We start from the raw sequence: 25629 nt of genomic DNA on the forward strand, positions 1-25629 counted from the left end.
AAACTTGTATGCTTTCCTCCCGTTAATCTGTCCTCTTCAGTTTAATTTTCAGACCCAGCCAGGGACCCTAAGAGGATGGAGGAAAACATTTTCCTCCCCTAAAACAGCACAGGTGGTGGAAACCCATAATGCTTTGCCCTGGTCGCCTGAATAGCTGCATGTCCCACGGGCAGCTTCCAGTCTCAAGGATCACATCCTGGTCTGACTCTAGGCTTCCACCTGGGTGTGGGGGTAATTCTGTGCTCACATGTTTTAGCACAACCCAGACCAGTCTGGGTTTCCTTTCTACTCTTTTCAACCCCTTATCTGTCCATCTAAATAAGGGAATAAATCACCTTTTCCCTGAAGTCCCATGAGAAATGAATTGTTTCATGTGAAGTCCACCTACCCGGATGTGTTGAACAGTTATGGAAGGCGCACACTTTCGTGGATGTGTAGTAGGGAAAATCCTTCCTACCTCAGCGGGGTTGACATGAGAACTGAATCAGGAGCCATACAGCCAGCTCTCACCATGGTGCAAGCACAGAGAACACGCTCAGTACTTGACCCTTTACACAATGTGGTTGCTTTAACGCCTGTTCTCCCATCTTCCGTGGTGGCTGAGGCAGTAGCTGCACTGTCTCCTGACCCCAGGGGTAGGGATGGGATGGGGAATGAAGGATGGCATATGTCTTCAAGACCCCTGCTTCCCAAGCCCTTGTCCACAGACCTAGTGACAGGGTTATAAACACTGTTCTTGGACCACTCCCCCAAATTCCAATATAATAGTTTGGGGAAGTAACCATGGAGACCACAATTCTTATTCAGGCCAAGTATGCCACAGTGTTATTTTTAAATCCTCCAAGAAAACAAGTCTTTCCATAATAAATAGCAGTAATTCTCTGAACGTTTTTCCTTCTACCTCCTTAAATCACTTGTAGTTGGGAGAAGGGCCCCCCTTCTTTGCCAAGGAGAGTCGTCGACCTGTGCACTTGATCCTGCCTGACCTCTGGCCTCCATCTCTCCACATCTGTTCACGTCTTTACCCTTCTCAATCTTTATGGTCATTTTTTGCCCCCAGCCCTTTCCTCCACTTGAGAGTCTCCCTTCTCCCAGTTTCTATGACAAGTCTTCAGGTTCTCCTTCTATCTCTGATCGGTCCTCTTCTTCCCAAATAGATATATGCTCCCAAGCTCATGTCCGCAGACCTTCTCCTCTCTTCTGCTTTTCTCCTTGACAAGTTTCATCCACCTTGATAGTTTCATTGAACACACCTAAGAGGGCAGTCCCAAATCTTTGCCTCCCTCTAGCCCCAGGCCAGCATTTATAACTTTTTACTTGACATCTCCTCTTGCTAGCCAGACCCGAACAACTCACCCTCTACATGGAATAGCTGTTGCCCCTGGCTTCTCGGTCTCTGTTAACGCCAGCACGCAGGCTGCAGTTCTCACACATAACTGAACTTAAAGTGAACTTTCTCTACTGTTATCATTATTTTCTTGCTTCATTGGTTCCCTCAAACTAAGTTGTTTTCCATTTTTCTAATTCATAGTCTCATTTCTACATATGTTTACAAAAAGATCAAACCAAATCAAAGTGTTTTTGAAGAGTCATCACTTTCTAAACTTAGTGCAGAGCTTTGGTCATCTTTGACATACATGGCCCAGGCCAGTCCAGTCAAATTTCTTCCCCAGGTTTAATCTAAGTGGAATGAACCTAGAAGAACCTTTGACACCAGGACCATGGAACCAGAAAGATGAGAACCCAAGACTTTTATACATTTGATTGGGTATCTGTCACTGTCCCCTGAACACACCCAAGCTCTCCTTCTGCCAAGCCATTGTCCCCTTTCCTCCTTTTCTACTAGTTGTAATTTCATCCATCCATTGCTCAAATCTCTAACACAATCAGCATCTACTCCACAAATTCTGTGATCTCTACCCCCTTTGAACCATGCCCACTACAGTGTAAGCTTCTTAATGACTGAAAGTGTTTTCCATTCATTTCTTTGTCTGCCACCATCCCCATTCCCCAACTTGGGCACAAAACTTTGAAGACAAGTGTGTAATGTTGACTCCTTGATGTCAAAGAAGCATGTTCCATCACCAGTTTTTGTATAATACGTATTTCTTTTATTCTAACATGCATATTTTTCACAATTCAATACTGGTGAAATCAGGGTTCATCTTATAATCATTGGCATGTTATAATTTAATTAGAAATTTTTCTTTCTTTAAGAAAAAATAAGTGATACATAAAATATGGGTGCATCTTTCTTACATTTGATGGTGCCTTAGATTCAGTGAACTGAAGTATCATTCAAGCATCCCTGAAAACAACTGTTTATTCCCCTGTCCTCCTGCCTCTAGGGTGAATCATTTTATGTTCTCAACATTTCCTTAGTTCCTATTTTCTACTCCTACTTAGTCTCCTGTTTACCTCCTTTAGTTTTCCACTGTTCTCAAGCAGAGCCAGCTGCTACACTGCAATAAGGCAATGTTAAGTACAATGGTGCCATTGTATCCCATTCCCACACGATAAAATGCTGCTTAGGATCCCATATGTTTGCTACAGAATTAACTCTAGTTAAATATATTTTACCATAAAATTGACTCCAGTTAAATATAAAAGCTAGTTAAAATACATCTTTACTTTTTAAAAGTGTGAACAGGCTACCTTGTTATATGAGCTTCAATTTATGAAGACAACCTAGTCAGAAGCAGAGTAGTGTTGGAATTAAATAAGACAATCAAAGTAATATGATATATTTAATGACAATATAATTATCATTCTTTGAGCAGCATGGTGACCTAGGAGAGTCTCTAGAATAAAGGTTTCTCCACAAGTCCAGGTGCCCTGTCCCATCCAACTCTCCTTATTTATACACTTTCATTCCTCATTTGTCTACGAGGCTAGGAAATCCAGTGGTCTTGGGCCAGGCAATTCCATCGAGGGGACACTGTCCTCACTAGCACTGGCATGGGCACCTGCCATGACCCCTAGTGTTGTAGAAAAAGGGGTCTCTCGCTTCCTCTTTCCATTGCTAGGATCCAGCCAAAACAAATGACTTGCCCCATAAACCCTATACTCTGCAATCCCAAACTTCCCTGCCTCTCCCATGCCTTCGCTCAGGCTGATCCCTTCATCTACAGAGGCACTAATAGTTACTTTCTACGAGTGTGGGAATGTTCTATAGATCAGCACTGTGCAATACAGTAGCTGCTAGCTAACTATGGCTATTGAGCAGAGCACTTGAAATGTGGCCAATGCAACTGAGAGACTGGACTTTTAATTTTAACTTTAATTTAAATTTAAATAGATACATGGCTAGTGGCTACTATATTGGACAGCATAGATCTAGGGTGTCCTTTTCTACAAGCCTATTTAACATGTACATTTCTCCTCCAAATCCTTAAACTTCTAGAGAATTACTAAACCTGAGAGCGGTCTTAGGGATCTCTTGAACTTGTAGTTGCCCAAAGTAATTTAATTAACATTGGTGTCTGGAGCCAGTCACACTGAGAGTTAAACTTCTTGAATCACACAGCCTCTGGACCAGTGGGCTAGAGGCCACAGTTCAAATGAGGGCTGGTGGCCAGAGATGGGAGTTTGCTCTTCAACATGAGCAATGGAGTGGTAAAGCAAGTGTCTGGGACGAAGGTCACACAAGGAGTGTATATGGGAACAGAGGAATGGGTGGGGACCTGACCCAGGGGAAGGAGGAGAGAAGCTGGGATGCAGAGAGCAACTGTGCGGTCAGTCATGCTGAGGGAGTGAGATCAGGTAGCTACCGGCCTCTGGCTTGAAACTTCTGGAAGCCCTGGTATCTATGTGCCCTAATCCTCAGGAACTAAGATCTTGCCCCTGGGAATCGTGAGCTGTGGAGCAGATTCCACAGGCCAATGCTTACTTGACTTAAGGCAGGGTTATGCTCTCTCTTTATTTGTACCATTTGTCTACTCTTGACCAGAGCACCAGACACCCAGACACTGAATAGAAAGGTGGTAGGGGCAATGGGGAAAAGAGCAGAACAACTTCCTTCAGTAATTAAGAAATCTTACTGATTTACAAGGCTCTTTCCCCCAGAACTGCCTTCTAATTCCAAGTACTGTGATTTAAAGAAAAAGACCCCTTCTCAAGATTACATCGTCTACTAATTAGAGATTCTACTAGAGATTAACTAGGGAAATGGTCGTTCACAATTTACTGAAGATTCAACAAATCAGACTGTTTTCCTAATCTGAGCTTAGCGGCATTTGAGGAAAGAGTCACTCGCTGTGGGAGTAGGGGAGAAATTATTCTAGAGTGTGGGGCACTCTGGTAGGCACAGGTAAAGGGGGGATCCCCAGGGTGGGAGCAGGGCTTGGACACAGGGATTACTGAGCACACCTACTGTAGAAGCATAGAAAGGGAGGTAAGATGGCATCTGAAATAAATTTCTGCAGCAGACCCATGTCTCCTTCTGCCCCCAGATCAAGTTCTGCAGTCACAAATTCTCCAGTCCCTGTCCCTCTCCCCAGCACTAGGCTTCTCCTGCATGGAGGTTCTGGGAGAAAAGCATTGAGCTGGCTTCATGAGGGCCTCCTAAGAGACAGGAAATGCTTTTCTAGACAGACCTAGCAGGAAAAGCACCAGCAACAGAATGGGTCTGTGGGGAAACTGGAGGCAGAGGGCGGGAGAAGAGCAGAAGTACTTTCTGCCAGATGTAGAATGAGCACAGGCTTAGAGGAGTTTTCTGTGAAAAGAGACCTTCTAGTTGTTCATTTCCACAGCACCTGGCAATGAATATTTAATAAACGGTTGAATGGATGGATGAATGAATAATGTCCCTTAACATGGCAGACTAATGCCAGTTGCCAGACTCACACAGATCAAATTATTTCCTCTCTAGGATCTTAGGCTTTTCCTTCTTAGTAAGCACTTAATCCAGTTGAATGGGTTTACAGATGTTTTATTCCTATTTTGAATCCCAATTTCCCATCTCCTGTCCAGAATGCCCCTGAGCTTGCCCTTCATTTCCCCTTTTGCCTCCACAACAAAATCCTAGGCTTCATAGGGGTCTCAGAACATCTGGAAGGCATTTGAGCCTTTTTTTTTTATAGAAGGAGGCTCCATAGCCTGTTCACACACAAGAACAGAAGACAATCCCAGAGAGACATAAAGTGGGACATAACACAGCAGGAATGAGGGGCAAACCCATGAGGTGGGCAAAAGGCAGTAGAGCTCCTCCAGGAGGGGACACTGCTCACAGGAGTCAAGGGGCTGCTGTTCTGTTTGCTGAGAGGAGCATGGTCAGCAGGTCCATGTGCGGATGGCTGGCCAGGCCCCATAGACATGTAGGCCCTTTGCCAGGCACAGCCTTGGAGCCCCTAGGAAAACACTGACCAATAAACTAGGTTGAAAAATATGTAGGAGGCAGGGAATATCAACCTGGAGTATTTGTCAATGGCGTGGGTGTTCTGGAAGATGCGAAGACCCACCTGGCCCTTCAGAAGCCCCTTCTTCCTGGAGGAATTGGATTCATTGCTCAGGGCCAGGTGGACCACTATTTTGTCTTGTCTCTCTTCTTCTGTCAGAATATGGCTTCTCGGGTATCCAGCCAAGCTGTTGGCCTCAGACTCACTGTAGCTTCCATCCAGCATCATGGTTCTTGAGGGAAGCATTCCACACATACACGGGAACTGCGGGCAGCAAACACAAGGGAAGGTGTCAGGCATGGTTAGGCCTTGTGAGAGGAGCAGAGGAGGTGGCCCAGGCCTAGAACAAAGCCCCATAGCTACTCAGAACCACAGAAACGCACAACTAGAAGGATCCCCAGAGATCACTTAGCCCAAGGATCCTCTACCGTGGGTCCATATTAGTCACCTGGGAAGCTCTTAAAATGGCCACATGCACAATCCACTCTAATTTAGATCCACTCTAATTTACTATGTAGCCAGGGTCTAGAACCACTCATTTAGTCCAAATGCCCTCAATTGCAGAGGCAAAAACTAAGACCCAGAGAGGCTATACAACTCTCCTGAGATCACACAGCAAGTATCAGAGTCAGGACTTTAAACCCATACATTCTTATTCCAGTTGTGGGCCTCCCCACCTTGGTGCATGGATCAAAAAATGATTAGCTAGGAGAGCGTCTTTACTCTAGAGAGTTACATGTAAGGATTAAGGGTCATGATGCCTGCAATGTATTTTTAAATGGTTCCATTACACAAACAAAACTATGTTTATATAGAGAAAGAGCTCACACAAAGATGGCAAAATGTAAACAATGTTGGATGTAAGTGCGGGCATATGGATGTATATTATCCTATTTTGTTAACGTGTTTCTGCAAATATGAAAATGTCTATAAATTACAAGTTGGAGGGAAGGAAATGGTTTTGCTTAACTTCTCCCACAATCTGAGTCAGCAAAGACAGGGCTTCTAGCTGGTGTTACACTGGTTGGTGTTGGCCAAAGGCACGAGGCCTGCCTCATACAGCCAACTGGACATGGGTTTATTCTTCCCAACCTGTTGATGTTAATATGGTTCTAACCTGGCCCTCAGCCCTGCAATGCCTCTATTTTTCCACCTGGGAAAGTGAAATAATGACATTTCTCAACCTGCCTCCCATTGTTATGAATCTTGAAATATTTAAATGGATACCATGAAAGAATTCAAAAACAGATGGATGACTTTATGGAAAATTAGAGTTACTTGAAGTATTCTTACACTTGAAGAAATCTTTTGTGGCTATTTTTTTTAATTAGGCATGATTGTTTCATTATTTTTTTTCTATGTCTTGTCCCATCGGCCACAATAATTAGGTAGCACATTAAGACATTCCTAGAATAGACTAACTCATAGACTTTAGGAATGAAAGGTCAGTAAGAGATCACCTAATCAGTTCTTTGCATTTAAATATGATCACACCCAGACTTAGACAAAATTGTGAGATATTGTCACTAGAGCCTTTTGTTGTTGTTGTTGTTAAAGGCACAGGTCTTTACTTCTTTTCCTTGTACTAAACTGAAATTCCTTCTGGTAAAAAAAAACAGACTTTTCTCCTAAGATTTTGAGTTAGAATCAGGAAATGTCAAAGATTATGAAAATTTTCCACAGCATCTTGTTTATAAGAAAAATTAAGCAGCTCCTGGCATGTTGAACAGCTCTGGACAATCAGCCCATGCATTCGAGTGTGTGCAAGGGAGGCAGATGCCTTTCAACCCAAAGCAGTGTGGGTCCCCATTTGAAGCAGGGTGAGCCTAGCAGGCTCCAGTCAGCTTTGCCTTTCGTGGAGTGGAGGTTGAACTTCAGGGAATAACAGAATCACCTGGGAGCTTATTAGCAATGTAAACTCCAGGATGCCATCCCTCAGTAGGTCTGGGGTGTGGCCTCAGAATCCTCGTTTTTAACAGGCTCAGAAGGTTACTCCAGGCCAGGTGTTCCTTGGCTCCCTTTTTGGGAACCTCAACTCCATTAAAGGCCATTTTCACAGTTGTGAACAGTGGTTTCTCTGTGGGGCAGCAGGAGAGAGATTTTGTGTCTTCCCACCATTGTCTATCCTCCTGTGACTGTACCTTTTCAGCCTTTAAATGGCACATGTCACAACAGTGGAGTACAAGCTCTACCCCCAGGTGTCTGTTCTCCCACTGACAGAGAGCTAGACTTGGGGCCCAATAGTCTTTCCCCATGTGACTTCCTTGTTTCTTTTTAGACAGTATCGGATCATCACTGGCAAAGACCAGGCCCCAACGTATGGTTACAGGTTGATGAACTGCCCAACTATAAGTTATTTGCGGTTAATGATTCATGAGCCCATATTTGTCAGATGAAGGCTGTTATTTTCTGAGCAGTTCTGTGCAGGAAAGTCTAACAGATTATAAATCAAAAGTGTTTACACATAACCCAAAGTCATTTGATAATAATCAGTGTACAGATTATTAATTTGAATAGCTATTCAAATGCTGAAGTTAAAAAGGTTTGAATAGAATTTTAAATATACATTTTTTAACAATCTAGCATACCTAGAGAGAATGTGGAAATTTTTAACAGGTATAACGTGGGCACAGAAGGACCTTTTGAAAAGGCAACAGATCCTCTTCTCCTAAAATTTAAAGTTCCCTGTGCTAAGGAGCTAACAGCCACCTAGGTGGGAATAAATGTGGGATTTTCATGTCCCCTGATCTCTAAGCCTTTTAGGTGAACACTCATTTTGACTAGTGCAATGACAAGCAATGATCTGGTAACAAGTTGGCATTTTATTTTTTGCTGTGATTAATTAGAGTCTGCATATGAATGAAATAGACTTTCCCTCCCTGTGTCAAAGGCCCATACATGTTGCCTTCGATTCCCCATTTGCATGCTCTCAGTACAGCATAGTTTAGTATAGTATAGTGCAGTGCAGTATAGATACTATAGTATTTCCAATGATTCTAAAGACTAAGGTTCTATGTGGCTGAGCCAGAGCACTGATAAATCAAGGAGCTTTTTATTCTAGAATTCTTGCCTTATCTGGCCAAAGGATATGAAGGCATTTTCTCTAGGCATGTTCAATAATAATAGTAATACTTACGTGTGTCTAGAACCCTACAGTTTCAAGACAACTGTCCCATACATTACTTTATGTGACCCTTACAATAACCCTGAAAGGAAGGTGGGGAGAGGATTCTGTTATACCCTTTTACAGATGAGAAAACTGAGGCCCAGCGTAAGCGGCAGAGCCAGGGCTCAGAACCCAAGTCTCCCTGTATCCTAGTCTTTGTCCAAAGGCCCTCTGCGTTCTGGGATCCTTCGGGCAGACGTGAGAACCTGTTCTACAAGGGGCCACCCTCCTCTCGCCTGAGCGCCGCCCTTTCCTGCGCCACCCCCTAGCCCGGGCTGGGAGAGGGGAGGAAGGGGCGGGCTCTCGCCTTCTCCCGCAGCTTCCGCTCCTGCCGCTCCTGCACCGTGGTCAGGTAGTTGACGGCCGCGTACTCCAGCACCGACAGGAACACGAACACGAAGCTCACCCAGAGGTAGACGTCCACGGCCTTGACGTAGGAGACGCGCGGCATGGAGGCGTTCACGCCCGTGATGATGGTGGACATGGTCAGCACCGTGGTGATTCCTGCAACGGGCAGCGGTTAGTTCAGCCGCCGCCAGGGTGCAGAGCGCCCCCCGCGTGTCACTAAGTCCAACGAGAAGTTCCCGGGACGCAGGCTCAAGCCCGGCTGCTCCCGGGCCCGCTCGCGGCCCAGCCCCGCCCGCGGCCCAGCCCTCCTCGCGGCCCAGCCCCGCCCGCGGCCCAGCCCCCCTCGCGGCCCAGCCCCGCCCGCGGCCCAGCCCTCCTCGCGGCCCAGCCCCGCCCGCGGCCCAGCCCTCCTCGCGGCCCAGCCCTCCTCGCGGCCCAGCCCTCCTCGCGGCCCAGCCCCCCTCGCGGCCCAGCCCCGCCCGCGGCCCATCCTCCCTCGCGTCCCAGCCCCCCTCGCGTCCCAGCCCCCCTCGCGGCCCAGCCCCGCCCGCGGCCCAGCCCCCCTCGCGGCCCAGCCCCGCCCGCGGCCCAGCCCTCCTCGCGGCCCAGCCCTCCTCGCGGCCCAGCCCCGCCCGCGGCCCATCCTCCCTCGCGTCCCAGCCCCCCTCGCGTCCCAGCCCCGCCCGCGGCCCAGCCCCGCCCGCGGCCCAGCCCCCCTCGCGGCCCAGCCCCGCCCGCGGCCCATCCTCCCTCGCGGCCCAGCCCTCCTCGCGTCCCAGCCCCCCTCGCGGCCCAGCCCCGCCCGCGGCCCAGCCCCCCTCGCGGCCCAGCCCCGCCCGCGGCCCAGCCCCGCCCGCGGCCCAGCCCCTTCCGCCTCAAGCCCCTTGGACGCCCGGTCCCCCGGGGTTGCGGCAGGGCCGGCGCGGGCGCGGGAGCTAAAGCGGCGACTGAGGCGCCAGCTGGCGGAACTTCCCCGGCCTCTGGAGGGGGCGCCTCTGGGTCACCGAAGCCGCGGTTAAGTCCGGGGGCACCGCGGAAAGCCCTGGGAGTCGGTCCCACCCGGCACTCCCCGCACCGCCTTGCTGGTGGAGCCCCCCGCTTCTCGGGGCCCGGCCCGGCCGGGGGAGCGCTCGCCCTGGAGCTCGGGCCGCGGCGCCTGAGGCGCGGGGCGCCCGCCGCAGCCCCTCCCCCCCGGAACCGCCGGGGCCCGGCCCCGAACCCCCCAACCGCGGCTGTGTGTCCGTAGAGTAAGCCCCGGCATCTGTGGGGTTTTCTCCTGTCAGTGCGCCGAGCGCTAATGCTGCCGCGGTGGGGTCCACACCCCACACCCCGAGGAGGCGCCGTCTCTGAAATGACTCGGGCGGGGTGGGTGCCGCTTTCGCTCCCCTAAGGTTTTCATAGTGTTTCCAGAAAACGGAGGGCGGCTGGGAGCGAAGGTCAGAAACAGGAGCCGCGTCTGCTCCTTTGACTCTGGCAGCGCATCGCTTAAGAACTTTGGGCAATGGTTTTACTTTTTCTTTACATGGCGATCAGTTGAAAAATACATAGGTTGCCCTGGCGGGTTGGCTCAGTGGTTAGAGCGGCAGGCCCAGGACTGAAGCGCCCCAGGTTCGAGTCCAGCCAAGGGCAGGGACCTCCTGCAGGCTCCGGCCCTGGCCCTGGCCAGCGGGCGCGCAGGAGGCAACCAGTCCATGTCTCTCCCTCTCTCTCCCTCTTTCTCCTTCTCTCCCTCTATCGCCCCCTTCCACTCTCTCTGAAAAGCAATGGAAAAATATCCTCCGGTGAGGATTAAAAAATAATAATAATAAAGAAAAGTAAATAACCACCCTACCACACCTTATCCAATGCTTTTACCCAGTGACACTCTGGCAGGCACAGCTCTGCGGTCGATCCAGAAGGACACCCAGGACAGCATGACCATCAGGGTGGCAGGGAAATAGGTTTGGAGCAGGAAGAAGAAGATGTGGCGACGCAGCGTGAAGTTAATGTACAGACGGTTGTACCAGCCTGGGGGACACAGGAAGAAGCCAGTGAAGTTCAAGCTGAGCAGCAAAGACGGCCCCGTTCTCCATGAGCCCTTCTTTCCCCGACATAGCTCAAATCTTCAGCAGGAAGTTAAACATGAATGACCAACTGGCTTCATGTAACACATTGCCTTTCCAAAACCTAAGCCCTCTCTCCTATGAATAAATATCTTGCCAGCGTCTAGCACAGTCCCTGGTTTACTCAGTATTATCTAACTTCTCTTCGAAGCATTTTGGGGGAAAGGTAGAAATAAGTAGAGGTCTAGGTTAAGTCGTTCATTTTTGCAAACCACAAAGACCTTTCCTCAGTGACTAGTTCTATTTTGTTGAAGCCAATGCCACCGAGGCAGGAGCCAGCAGGGCTGGGCTCTTGTCACTGTCCTCATTGTGAGATTGGGCAGCCCAGTCAGTCTCCACATTCATCACAAGAAGAAATAGGTCGCTCACATGGCTCTGAAGCCTGACATCAGTTCTACTTCTGACACTCCGCCCACCGTGCGGAAGTCACCCCTTTCGTCTTTTGCAAGTCATTTACCTTTTGCTAATTTCTCAGGAGAAAATGAGGGTATAGCTATTACCTATTTCATTATGGCAATTTGAGAATCACTGATTAATGGTTGTAAAAAAGATCTACAATATCATTACCCAACCACTGGGACCAAAGTTGGTATTAAGGAAGTGTAAATGTGTCAAGTGAACTGAAGCTGTGTGCACACCCCACCATGCCCCCATCTCAGCCCTTCAATTCAGCAGTGGCCACCAAGGGCTTTCAGTTGTGAGCGCTGTGCTAGGGCCTGAAGGGGATAAAGAGAGATCTGGAAGTGCTCAAGATCTAGAACAGCATATATCTAAGTGCTAAATTGTCCATCTGTGGAAGCAGTGAGTTTTAGAAAAGAGAGACTTCAATATTATTGGCTGGAATGATCAAGAAAGATCTCATGGAGGAGATGAGTGTAAGCTGGACAAGTGAATGTTGGAAGAGGAGAGGCTCAGAGACGGGAGTGAGCGATGCAGGCTGAGGACAGTGACTCAGCCTGGCTGCATGTGAGGCTTTCCTACTCTCCAAAGCCCTCTTCTATCCCAGGGAGATTCTGATTTAATTGATCAGGGATGGGGACCTAGGCATAGGCATGTTTTAAAAGTTCCCCGGGTTCATAGCAGACACTGTTCCCAATGGCCGGAAGGCAGGAACAACTGAATGTCCATCAGTGGATGGATGGTTAAATGTAAGCCATACAGTGCAATAGTATTCAGCCTTAGAAGAGCATGGAGTTTGTACACATGCTTCGACGTGGATGAACCTTGAAACCATTACAGTAAGTGAAACAGGCAGTCCTAAAGGACAAATACATGATTTCACTTTTATGAGGTACCTAGAAATAGTCAGATTCGTAGAGACAGAAATAGAATAGAGGTTGCCAGGGGATGGGGGTGAGGAGTGGAGAGTACTATTTAATCAGTACAGAGTTTCTGTTTGGGATGATGAATAAGTTCTGGAGATGGATGATGATGATGATGGTTGCACAACATTGTGGACGTACTTAATGCCAGTAAATGGCACAGTTAAAAATGACTAAAACGGTAAATTTTATGTTATATGTATTTTACCACAATAAAAACAGTACCGGCTAACAACAACAGAAAGATTCCCCAGGTAATTCTAATATGCAGCCAAAGTTGAGAAACATTGACTTAGAGCGACAGTTCTCAAAGTGGTATTCCTGGACCAGCAGCAAGAGCATCACTGGGAACCAGTTAGAAATGCAAATTCTTGGAGCCCACACAGGATCTACTGATGAGAAATGGTGGGGGTGGGGCCTGGCAATCTGTAAATGTCATCTCTGGAGGACTTGTTAAAACAGATTGCTGGGCTCCACCTCCCCTGTTTCCAGGTAATCCTGATGCTGCTGGTCAGAGCACCAGTCTGAGAACCACATTGGTTAAAAAAAATGGTCTTTGAACTTGGATGTACATAAGAATCACATGTTAAACATGCCAATTCCTGGGCTCCACCACCTGAGATTCTGACTTAATAACTGCAATGGTGCCCAGAAATCTTGTCGCACACACTCCCCTGGTGGTTTGGATGCAGGTAGACCTCAGGCTGCACCTGAGGTGACAAAAGCCATCTGGCTGGATTGGGAAGGTAGTGCTGAGTCAAGTAAGGGAAGGCCTGGGTCAACAGAAAAAAGCTAGAACAATAGTGAGGATCTAGACAAACTTGACATGTGATTACTGTGTAGGTTTGGGGGTTTGAAAGAGGCAGTGCAGTTGATAATCAGAAAGTGACCTTCAAATGTGACAGAAACTACTAATCATTTATTCATCCCACAGCCTTTGTCCAATCTCATCAGCTTAAACTGGAGTCCATGAGGCAAATCACATTTTTTTCTAGGTTTGCACAGGGTCTTTCTGGAAGGGCTGAGAGCTGCTTTTATTCCATGAAGGACTGTTCCATTACCCTTTTATTCTAAGAAAACCAGGGAGAGTTGCCTTGGAAACATGAGGAGTGGGCCAGAAGCTTTGAAAATGTACACTCCATGTTCCAAACAGAGCACTCTTGGGTGAGATCACAGCCCCTGTGGGATGGGATGATAAACCTGCTTGTTGGCACATAGTAAATAATAGAAGCAGAAAGAAGATGCATTTTAATCTGGACTCCAGAAGGGCTCAGAGCGGGGACAAAACCAACAAGCAAGCATACTATTCCAACATAGAAGACATCTCAGAGAAGTACACACAGTGAATAAGGCAGCCTGGCCACTTACCAGCTGTGTCACTTCAATTAACCTTAATTCCTCCAAGTCTTAGTTTTCTCATCTGTAAACTGAGGGTAATAACATTTATACCATAGGTTTGTTGGGTAGAAATTGCTTAATTCATATTAAGTACTCAGAACAGTGGCACGTTATAAAAGCTATATAAGAAACTCTTAATGGTTTTAGAAAGAAAGTTGATTTGAACTTGCCAAGAATAGATGAGAAAAGAAAATAGCACCAAATCTTCTCATGGAAGGGCCTGGGCTTCTCAGCACTGGGATGATGGCCAATGACGTGAGAAGTCCTCTTGGGTCTCATAGCCACTGCAGAGTTGCTGTAGGCTGAATTATGCCCCTAAAAAGATATGTTGAAGTCCTAACTCTCAATACCTGTGACTAGGACCTGATTTTGAAATAGGGTCTTTGCACATGTAATCAAGGTAAGATGAGGTCCTCTTGAATTAGGGTGGGCTGTAATCCAATGACCAATGTCCTTAAAGAAGAGGGAAATTTGGACAGATATACAGAGACAACATCATGTGAAGACACAGAGACAGAGAATGCCATGTGACCACAGAAGCAGAGACTGAAGTGAAGCAGCAACCACCAAAAGCTAGTGAGAGACAAGGAGTCCTCCCGAGAGCCTTCAGCAGGAACAAGCGCCCAGTTCGTGGTAATTAGTTATGACAGTCCGAAGACATTAATACAAGAACTAATGGTGAGATTAGAGAATAGCTGACAAATGGATCCCCTCAAAACTTCAAACATGGCCCAGAGTCCAAGAAGAGGTTATACAAGCGTTAAAAATGAATCTGTAGATCTAAATATAGGTATAAAAACATTGCCTCAGTGCCTATCATTAAGTTGAATGAATCAGGTTACAGATTAACATATAAAATATAACCCCACTTTTGTGAAATTGTATAATTAAAGCACGATGTCTGCAAGGGTGTTTGCTAACTTGTCAGGAATGCTTACCTCTGGCCATGGAATTTCTGAGGGCAACAACTTTTTCATTCTCTGTGTGTTGTTTTTGTTTTGTTTTGTTTTAATATGTTTTTATTGATTTCAGAGAGAGGAAGGAAGAGGGAGAGAGAGATAGAAACATCAATGATGAGAGTCATTGATTGGCTGCTTCCTGCGTGCCCCCTACTGAGGGTTGAGCCCCCAACCCAGGCATGTGTCCTGACCAGGAATCGAACTGTGATCTCCTGGTTCATGGGTTGATGCTTAACCACTAAGCCACGCCGGTCAGGCTACTCTCTGTTTTTAAGTGCTGTTTATGTTTTGGAGGCTATGAATTATTTTAACAAGAAGAATATATTTTCTTTAGGAGGGGAAAGGTTAAGGCTGAAGAAGAATTCTGCTGTGTTTTCTTTCACATTTGAGTCAGACCATGCAAAAAGTAGCTACCAGACCACTTTGTGAAGTGCATGATCATCTAACCACTATCCTATACACCCGACACTGATATAGAATAATATTGGATGTAGTGTGTAATTAAAAAAATAAGAGTAATTAATTCATTTTTTTTAAAAAGAAACACCAAAAAAAAAAGAAGAAGAAGTTAGCTACCAGTGCTGCTATAGAAGGCCAGTCTGGAAGTGGTGTGAAATTTCTGAATTAGAAACTGAGACAGGGAGATCTTCTCGTCTGTTTTCAGGGATTCGTCCCCATTCTTCCAATACAGCATCAGATCTTCATCTGTATATGCATCTTGGGGGAGAGGAAATAAGTCAGTTTGACTCCTTTCCTTCGGATGCAAGGCGAAGCCACAGGGAAACCCTACACCAGCCTAAGAGTAAAAGAGTCCTTAGTGCTTAACACTGGGAGGCAGCACTAGGTCTCATGGTTACTAAAATGGTACAAATATTGGAGAGGAGGGAGGCAAAAATTTGTCATTAAGCATATTGATACTTACAGCTTTCCAGCTCCAAAGAACAGGTCTGGGAGTCCAGGGGAAAGTGGCTGAAGTCCATGTTGCACATGGCAGTGACCGTAATCCTAGACAACCCAAACACGCATGTTGCCTCGTGCAGTGAGTTATTGGCTCATGCACCTGCTCAGAGTAAAGAGAACGTGGACCCGACCAAGAGCAGCTGCCTCCTCATGTCTATTTCAGAAGTTTGGAAACCCAGGTATCTAAGTTACAGAACCTCAACTTTTGTCTTTCTGTAGATGTTATTGGCTCTCTGCCTGGATCCTAACTACTGAGGGTGTTGGCTGCTGATAGCTCACATCTGCACCCTTCTCTTGTCATTGCTCTCAACTAGCTTCCCCCAGAGATACCTGGGAGATTATGTCCCCTCCCCATCCCCCACCCAAAGGTATTAGCATCTAATTCTGGTGAACTGTACAAGCAAGCCAGGAAGCTATAAATAAGGCTGTGCAATCACTCAAGTTAGCCCAGAAGCCAACCTGCAACAGCATTCAATAAATAGTAGTTATGTTTTTAAATCTTTATTACCAATAGACTAGCATTTATAAGCTCTCAGGAGTGGAAGGTACATAGAAGTTCATTGTCTCCCTCAACTCATTCAGGCCCATCTAGTCTATTAACCCAGACTTAAGGTCCCCAATGGCAGGGCAGTCACCAGCTACGAGGATGGCCATTTCATCTTAGAGAGTTCTATCGGCATCAGGCGGCTACATCATCCCATGTGGCCCACAGACCCAACCACAGTGACAAACTCTTCAGGGCCAAATAGACTGACCACACATATTAGAATGGCACTGGACAAAGAAACCATGACCCCACGGGCAGTCACCTCATGCTGTACAGCACGTGCCCATCCGGGAACACCCGCAGCATGATGTTATCGGTGGTGGTGTCATGGATGAATGACCTTTTGGAGTGAACAAAGAAGACATCGGGGACCCAGATCTTCTTTACCAGCCGGCCATCAAAGGTCATGCTCTTGTTGCTGGTGCTGCTGAAGGACAGCCTCTCGTCCTTCCAGTAATGCCGCAGATACAGGGTCATAGTGAAGTCCTGGGGGCGTGGGGGGGGGGGCGAGGCCAGACAGAAATAGCTTAGCTTCCTTCCTTACAGAATTTCAGTCTGAAACTGTCACATCCCATTCTCCTCCAAGTGCAGTTCATCTGACCACTCGCATCACTTGAGCATGTTCCAAGTGTAAAGCCCTGGGCCTCACTCCCAGAGCCTGAATCAAAGCATAGGGTGGGGCCCAGGGGTCTGCACTGAACCAAGTCCCTAAGTTACTTTTATGCATGAAGCTTGAGAGTCTCAGCTCTAGATTTTACTGTACCTGGGCCTGCTTCCAAGTCCCAGTTTTATTCCTGCCAGCTCTGGCTTGGCTCACCTGAGCACAGCCTGCACCAGCGCAGCCCAGCCAGCCACAGGCTCTCACAGAACTTCAGCTTGTAGACCCCACACTCCAGGCCACCCCACCAAGGGCACTGCGTACCATGTCCACCTCCGAGATGCTGTCCAGGCTCTCCACCTGCACATCTACACCCACCGGGATGGCAGGGCCTGCAGAAGAGCAAACATAGCTGGTTAAGGCACATTCCTCTCCACCACCGGGCTGGGAGACAGCCCCAACACCCTTCCCAGGGGAGCTTGAGGCAGTGGTTCAAATTCCATGAGGGTTTTCTTGCTACTTCCCGACGTGTTGGGTGCCTGAGTTTTCTCCATGAGGGCAGGGACTGTGTCTGCCTTACGTGCCTTTCCTGGCCCAAGGTAGATGTTTAACCCATGCTTGTTGCATGAGTCACAGAGCTGGAATAGGACCTTCTAATCCCAGGACTATCTGTAGGGCAGTGCTACTAATGTTGCTGTAGTGCTTGAGTGGAGACCCTGGTCATTGGAACTCCTGTGACACCTAAAAAGGACAGAATGAGGCCTAAGAATGAGGCCCAAAAGCCTCTGATGCAGGGTTGGGACACCTGCGTGCCCAGGGCTGGATTCACTCTGCTGACAGAGCACCTACCAGCCGGGGGTCCTGCCCTGAAGAAGCTGCGACACTGTGGGAAATGAGATCTCTGTGCAGTTAGATCGCAGTGGAAGATGATACTGGGCGAGGTTTTGAAATCCTTTCAGGACACTTCTGATGAGAAGCACGAAAACACACAGCACCGAAGCTCGGCACTCAGTTTCATGGGGCCTGTGACAGGAATTCTAAAGCCGTGTTTATCTGCGGGTTCCTGTTCTATTTCTTGGTCTGGGTGATGGTTACATTGGTAGGTTCGCTTTGCAATAACTTAGTAGGCTTGTACAGTTATAATCTGTGCACTTTTTTGTACATATATTATGCTTCCATAAAATTTTCTTAGATTTAAAAAAAACCTAGAATGGAGAAAACCAAAAACCTGTGTCTTTTAAGCATATTAATGAATGCTGCTACACTCATAGGAGAAAAATGTGTTTGAGAGAGAGGTGGCAGCTGGACTGGGCCTCCTGGGGAGAGGGCATTGTCCAGAGGCCAGCCCCGCTGTCCTGGGTCCCTGAGCCCTGGCCAAGGAGTGCAGGACCAGAACATCCTGACCCACGGTCATCTGAGTGGGGAGAACTTGGGGTGGCAGGGGGAATCTGGCTCCTAGGGAATGAGAGGGACTGGAGAGACCAAGACTTTGGCTATGAGCAGAGGAGGACCAGAGATCCTGACAGAGTAGGAACTAGAAGGCTCAATCCTGATTCAGCACAAATGCAGGGGCAGGAGGTCCTCGTGGAGGTGGGCCAGGGCATTGGATGGGCTCACTGATGCTCCCCAAACTTCACCCGTAGGCTTGCTAATACTTGTAATCCCACCATTAAAGATTTGGGATTTTGGCTGGTGGGATTTTGTGGATATTTTCTGTGGTCTTAACACAAAAGCACATGAATACAATACTTTATCTTTTTATTTTTTCCCTCTCAGATATTTTTATTTTCCTGGGATCCTCAACTGATGACTTAGGTCAGGGCCCAGGAGGAATCCCTGCTCTGACAGCCATATTCTCTTTTTATTCCAGTCTCCAGGGTGCTTTGAAGGCGCCAGAAGTGGAATATTAGGTGTGGGGAGGGGGACCCCTTCTCAGGGCTGATTTTCTCCTGAGGGCCTTGCAGCACGAGGCAGAGTCTGCCAGCAACTTGTCAGGGCCCTCTCCCAGTATCCAGACCACTACACCCTTGCACAGGGCTGTGTTCTCCCAACATGGCCATCAAGGAAGTAGGCAGGTAAATTTCTCATCCTCTGGACCCTTTGTGGGCCTGATATTTGAGCTTTTAACCCCTGGTGGTGCTGCTTCTCGTGGAAGGTGTGCTCTGCTTGACCCACTCGCCATGTGACCTGCAACATCCCAAAGGGAAGAAACAATATAGCCATCACCCTCTTTGGACTCACTTCTCGATGGCCTGGTTTTCAGATAAAGTGCACAGTGTTTAACCAGGAGCTGGTTTTGGCAAAGGACATTTTACAGATAAAATATATCAGCTTGCTTGATACCCGTTACTGTGCCTCTCTGTTCTCGGGGCCTGCCTTGCCCTCCACAGCTCAGGCCTCCTTCTAAGAGAAATTTGATAAAGCCTTGGAGGGTGGTGTCAGTGCCCTGGAGATACCTGGGGGTGCAGGTAAAGTTTGCAGGGAACCTGAGTTGTTGGAAGTAAACAAACTGTGTGTATAGGAGGCTCCAGAGCTGCATTCTGGGGGACTCATACCTCCAGCTTGAACAGAACCTACAGTCCTGCCCTCCTTGGCCTGAGCACAATGGAGTTGACCTTGCCTTTGACCTGCCCCAAGCTGGAGGTTTACTCTCCCAGCTCTCCATAACTCTCCATTATGTGGCCCTTCCCAACCTGGTTTCGGGAGAAATACCTCCAAATTATTGATATATCTCCTCCTTTGGTGAACAATTTTATGTCTTGAGTGGAACTGAGCTCTAGCAGGTGTTAGCAAGGAAATGGTCTAGTTAAACTAACAAGGCCTTCATGTCTTAGGTGCTTAACATAGCTGTGGGGTTTCTGCTCTAGGAGAGGGAGCTGGTAAGCCGATAGAAGTCACTGGTGGGATTGCTGGCAGTATGGCCAGTGAGGTGACAGGTTCAAGGCAGCCTAAGGGAAATACATGCTCAGCCAAGGGCTTTGCTTGGTTCCTAACTTTTCTGCCATTAGTCTCCTCACATGGTCCTGGAAACCTTATCAGGAATTTATCCATTTTTGAAATTAAGACATATGTCATTTCTTTCCCACTGACACTTCAAGAATGAATGTGAGAATTTTCAGACAAATAAATTTGAGAGAATTTGCCAACAAGCATCCTGCCCTAAATTAAGGTGTTTTTCATGCAGAAGGACCATGATCCCAGAATGAAAGCTGGATATGCAAGAACAAATAAAGAACAACAAAAATGGTAAATATATGCAGAATTCTAAGTGAGCATGGACTGCACAGAACAATACTAATAATGTATTGTGGGATTGAAAAAATAAAGACAATATTTAAGTAGGGAGGGGTATAAATGAAGTAAAAGTGTTCTGAGGTCTTTGCATTGTTCAGAGAATAGTAAAAGTCGATAATTAACACACTGGTATGATAAGCCAAGGATTCACGGTGTTTCCTGGGGAACCACCAAAAAATAGTAAGAATATGCATTTTTAAAACTAAAATAGGAAAGCCAAAATATAAATAAGCAAAAATAATAAATCCAAAAGAAAGCAACATTGTTCAGAATATCACCCATGCCCCAACACACACACCTGCCCCACAAAATTGTGCATTAAGTCAGGGCCATGTCAGGACTATTTAGGGCCTCTAGGCATTTTCGCCTTCATGGGCCTCTTTTTCCATAAAAAATATTAAAAATCATGTTTTACAACTATATCAGTACCAAAAAGGAATATATATAAAAACATTTTCTTCTACCTAAAATTTCTCTTTTTCTTCTGATTTTAAAATAAATTAAAATAAATTAAAATAAAATATTTTCAGGGGCCCCAAGAGTTTCGTCTGTGAGCCTTCAAGTGCTATGGCTATTCTGCCTAGTGGATATGTGAGCCCTGCATCGAGGGGCAGACTGGTAGAGGGGACAAGAAAGAGGCCAGGCTAGGAAGGAGGGTCTAACCTGAGCAGCAGTGTGGCCTGGGTCAGTCACCTAACCGCTCTGTGCCTCAGTTTCCCCATCTAGGGATAATAACAGTATCTACTTCACACAGTAGTTGTGAGGCCTAAAACAAGATCATGTGTGTAAGCACCTTGATTCAAGTGGTACCTGGCACAGAGGAATCACTAAAAAAGTGTTCATTCTCATTAATACTATTGTTTATTATTGTTCTAGCCACTTAGCTAATCCTCTGCACCTTAACTGGCATGACAAGAAAGGAAAGGTGGAGCTGTGGCTGGTGTGGCTCAGTTGGTTGGGGCGTCATCCTTTACAACAAAAGGTGGGGGGTTCGATCCCCAGGTTGGGACACGTGAGGGAGGCAACTGGTCCATGTTTCTCTCTCACATCAACGTTTCTCTCTCTCCCCCTTCCTCTCTCTAAAAATCAAGAAAAAGGAAAAAAACTTTTTTTTTAATTTGTCTTAAAAAAAAAGGCAAGTTGGAGTTTTCTGCTTACAGGGACATCTTGCTTGAACCTCCTGGAACAGATACAGCTATTTTAGAACTGCTTATTCAGCAAAACTTAATTTTTATAAAATTCCTCAGCAGTATTACTCATGGCAGACTCCCAGAGAACCACAACTCCCAGAGAGATGCGGCCTCCTGACCCCAACCAGCCGGTGGTGAGCAATGCTCACGGGCAGGAAGAGGCACAGGCTGTAATCTGCCCACTTTTCTCCTTTTGCTCGGCAGGTGTCAGAGCTCAGGGGATGAGGGGGAGGCTTTGAGGCCTTTTAAAATGCAGAGGCCTCTGGGATAAATGAATGTCTTAATCTCTTAACAGGCACACAAGAGGAAAGCCTGACAGCTGGGTTTTTCCAAGAGGACGTGAAAGGGGATGTGCTAGGGGCTTTACATGCATTATCTCGTTTAATCCTGACAACAACCCCAGATGTAGGGGTCACTGTCCCCATTTTACAAACCAGCAAACAGAGGCTCAGAGATGGCCGCTGACTTGCCCGCAGGTCACCCCTCCTCTTTCCTGCTGCCCCAGGAGAATGCTGGGACCTAAGAGAAGATCAAGGGACATGGAAGCCAGCCTGCCTGGGTCTGCCTTGGCCAGGGCCCATCAGCTGAAATGCTCCAGGCCTCAGTTTCCCCACATGCACAAGGCAGGGCATTGGCCCCATATCTCATATCTGCTGATGTGCTCCCCACCCCTCCCGGCCCTCCTGTGGCATTTCCCCAGTTCCTGAAAGGGACAGCCACTGGCCATGCCACTCCTCCCTGACCCCCAAAGCAGGGAAGCTCCTTGGGGACAAGTTTGCAGAGGGACTTTGTCATGACGCTTCTGCTAAATTGTTGTTGCTGTACTGAGAAGCAGGTGGCCCCCTCAAAACCTCAAATTTCCAGCTGAGCATGGGGTGCCTGAGCCAGGGAGCCATTTTGTGTCCAGACTCTCCCACCGGCTCTTGTTTTTTTAGGAAAGTTGGCAGCAGCAGGGCCTGTCCTTTCTGAACATAAACAGGTTAGTCACACGGGCTCCTCTGCAGTCAATGGCCCGCTCCACTCCTTCCCTTCCAGCTCTTTCCTCCCTGGAAAATTATTGACTCTGGAAGCCGCGCAGGGCCGACCTGACTGTGAGTGGGAAACTACCCTGGGGAAGGCGAGTGCCTGACAGAAGGGGACAGAGCAAGCAGGTAACCTTGGGGACAAGGCCGCACCAGGCCAAGGGAAGGACACAGTCCTACCTCCAAAGGCAGGCCTCATGGTGAAATCGTGGTCCTCCACTCTGAGCAGCTGCTGAGGTTTTCCTTTCCGGATTTTGGTCACATCCAGATTCTTCTTATAAAGGTGGCTGCAGAGACAAGCGAGAGACACTTTTCCATGGCCCAGGCTCTGAGTGCAATTGTTTGGGGAGATTACTTCTTGTAAGAACTACCCTTAGGCACCGTTTCTCCATCAGGCTCAAAAACACACACACCTTCCCAGCCCTCCCACCCCACCCCGTCTCTGCCCCAGGCCCTCACAGCAGGCTGAGGAACAGACCCTTCCAGAACCTTTCTAAGTAAACACCTCCCCGCAGGGCACCATTCTGCCCTGACAAGCTCTTAATTGTCAAAAGTTATGATTAGAGGACAGTAGTTGGGTTGAATGGTAGAGGAATTAAAATGTGGGTTTTTATTCTTTTTCAACATTTCTCTTATTTGTTATAATATTGGTTTTGTGATAAATAAAATTTTGAGACAAATATAACTAAAGTTTTAAAATAGTGGTTTTATCCTAATCAGGCCTGATGCTGACATCAGTCCAGCTGGCAGCTGTCTGTGGAATCCACTCGGGCAGAGCCTCAACACCTCAGTCCACAGCCAGCAGGGGCCAAGGCCACGCTGGAAACAGACTCCCTCCAGCCACCCAGGTGGAAGCTGGAGCTGGAGGACCCGGGTGACAAAGGAGTCATTCTCTCTTCTCTCTCATTCACACTCACTCTTTCCAGATTTTTTTTCCTCTCACCACCACCATGCATAATCCTAAAGCAGGAAAGTCCAAAATGTTCTAAAGCAATATCCCTACTGACAGGATTATCACTAAACCAGGAAAAGTAAAAGGAGGGGAGAGAGAAAAAGATGGAGGGAAGGAGAAGGGAGGAAGGGAGGGAGGGAGGGAGGGAGGGAGGGAGGGAGGGAGGGAGGGAGGGAGGGAGGCGGGGGGGGGGAGGTCATTTGTACATTTGACAAGATGCGAGATCTAATTCTTGACAGAAGAAAATAAGCAACTTTATAAGAAGTCAGTGTTGCTTTAATGTTTGTTTCTTTGGCTATTCAAGGTTTCTCGAAGTAAATGAAGAGATTCAGTTTTGAGTGTTTGCTGATCATTTATATATACCTCTAGTTTACTGAGTGTTCTTATCACCTTTCATTCATGTTTTTAGGGAAAGAAGCATATTTCCTGTCTAACCTCTATGAGAGGGAAGTGACGTGTCCTCTCCTGAGGTCCTGTTCTCTGAGTCACCTTCCTGTGAAATCCTTCCTAGCTTTCCTTCTCTGCCAGCTCTGCCCAGATGGTATCATTTGATGGAAGTCTAAAACTGCCGATCAATAAAGTAGCTATTAGCCACATGTGGCTAAGTTAATTAAAATTAAATTAACATTCAGTTTCTCGGTTGCACTAGCCATGCTTATGGGCTCAATAACCACATGTGGCTGGTGCTGCTATATTTGACAGTGCAGATATATACCATTTCCACAATTGCAAAAAGTTTTATTATTCAGCACTGGTCTAGAGGTTGGCCTGCTCCACCCCCACCCCCTTCCCATGCCCTTCCTTCCTAAGAAGCAGAGTCCCCTCTAAACCAGGGCTTCCCACCTTATAGCCCTACTCTTAGAACTACCTGGCCTGTTTTATATGTTAGCTACTTGCTCTTTTCTTCATGCTGAACAGTTCTTACGTCTGCATCAGGCCTGGAGTACCATGCTTTGTACATCAGTTCAAACCAAAGTTATTAAGGAACCCTGATTAGTAGTGTAATGATTTTGAATGCAAATTCTGGGCCTAAGCAGTATCTCTTGGATATGTTTCCATTACATCCTGAAATGGCATTCACTGTTATCCAGACATATATTTCTGATAATCTAACAAATTTCAAACACCTTTTATAAGATTTTCAAAACAGTAAAATGAATCCTAATATCATTATAAAGTTATTTCCAATCAAATAATTTAAAGATAACTGCCAGGTATATTTTTTCTTAATAGATCAGGCTAAATTCCTATATACAGTTCTCCCCAAAATATTGAGTAAATTACTTGGCAGGCCATTTATGTTCCCTACAGGATATAACCCTGAGATACAAAGCAGCACAATCAGAGAAATTCAAAGATGTTTTACCTACTAAGTTTTCAACTGCCTGCCTCAAATCAAAATGCTTGGGCCGAGCACAGACATCAGAATGGAGGCTCGGCCCAGCCTCGCTTTGCTCTCTCACTGCCCTCCCGCCCCTCACCCACCACTTTACCTTGGCTTGCGCGTTTCCAGCTGCCCTGTCCCTCTCCTCCTCTTGGGCTTTCTGCTGTCCACAAGAACCATCAGGCAAAACAAGAACAAAATGAGTTTTGTAAAATAAGGCATTTTGTGAATGTCTACGGTGCCACAAGCTGCTTTCCAGTGACCTGCAGCGGAGCAAATCCCTCAGGCTTAACCATTGATAGGGTTTGCTCTCTTGTGACAGCGCTGCTTGGAGGGGCTGCTCAGGCATGGCTGGCCAGGCTGATTTTCCCAAATTAATATTTGATACTGATGCTCGTCCCCCCCCCCCCCCACTCCCCAGGACGTGACACAAGCACCAAGGCTTTGCCCTCCCTGCTGCTTAGTGACTGGTCATTAGTCAACGAGTTCGCCTTCCTGTGAAACTCCACTTCCACTGAGCTCTAGGACAGCTTTGGCTAAAACCGTTATATAAAAAGTTAAATCTCTTGAACCTGCTAGCTTTTTGCTGAAATCATTAATCCGTCTCTCTGGCTACGTAAAACCAGTCTGTCACATTCACCGGGGAGTCAGCTTGGATTCTGAGTGGATTTGCAGGGAAGGCTTCGTGGACATGGAGATGAGTGAATGAAGGTGCTCAGGAAACGCCGAGCAAACATACATGACCTGTTTTCACAGGGTTGCTTTATTTCTTGATCTAAGAGACTATGCTTTGCCTATGACCAAAGAGGCCTGCTTTTCCCCCATATACACATCAATTTCTTCAATGGAAACACATCTTATAAAACATCCTATAAAACACATTTTTACTTTGAAGGAAAGCATAAACCAAGGAATTCAGGATTATGTAAGCTGTTCTCCCTATCAAGAGCATTAGATTAGCTTTGGTCTTTAATCCTAAAATGTATAAAGT

General features: G+C 47.0%; 1 protein-coding gene across 1 annotated transcript; it reads right to left on the minus strand.

Moving 5' to 3' along the window:
• Window positions 1–5267: 5267 nt before the first annotated feature.
• Window positions 5268–24875, minus strand: GABRR2 (gamma-aminobutyric acid type A receptor subunit rho2). Its single transcript, XM_016208115.2, has 9 exons — window positions 24748–24875; window positions 22483–22589; window positions 17121–17188; window positions 16461–16684; window positions 15614–15696; window positions 15268–15408; window positions 10765–10917; window positions 8870–9066; window positions 5268–5660 (listed from the first exon to the last, which is right to left on the minus strand). The coding sequence occupies exons 1-9, from the start codon at window positions 24858–24860 to the stop codon at window positions 5349–5351; spliced, it is 1398 nt and encodes a 465-aa protein (XP_016063601.2). The 5' UTR covers window positions 24861–24875; the 3' UTR covers window positions 5268–5348.
• Between the last annotated feature and the right edge of the window lie 754 nt (window positions 24876–25629).

Source organism: Miniopterus natalensis, chromosome 5, assembly GCF_054644295.1.
Source record: "Miniopterus natalensis isolate mMinNat1 chromosome 5, mMinNat1.hap1, whole genome shotgun sequence".
NCBI lineage: Eukaryota > Metazoa > Chordata > Mammalia > Chiroptera > Miniopteridae > Miniopterus > Miniopterus natalensis.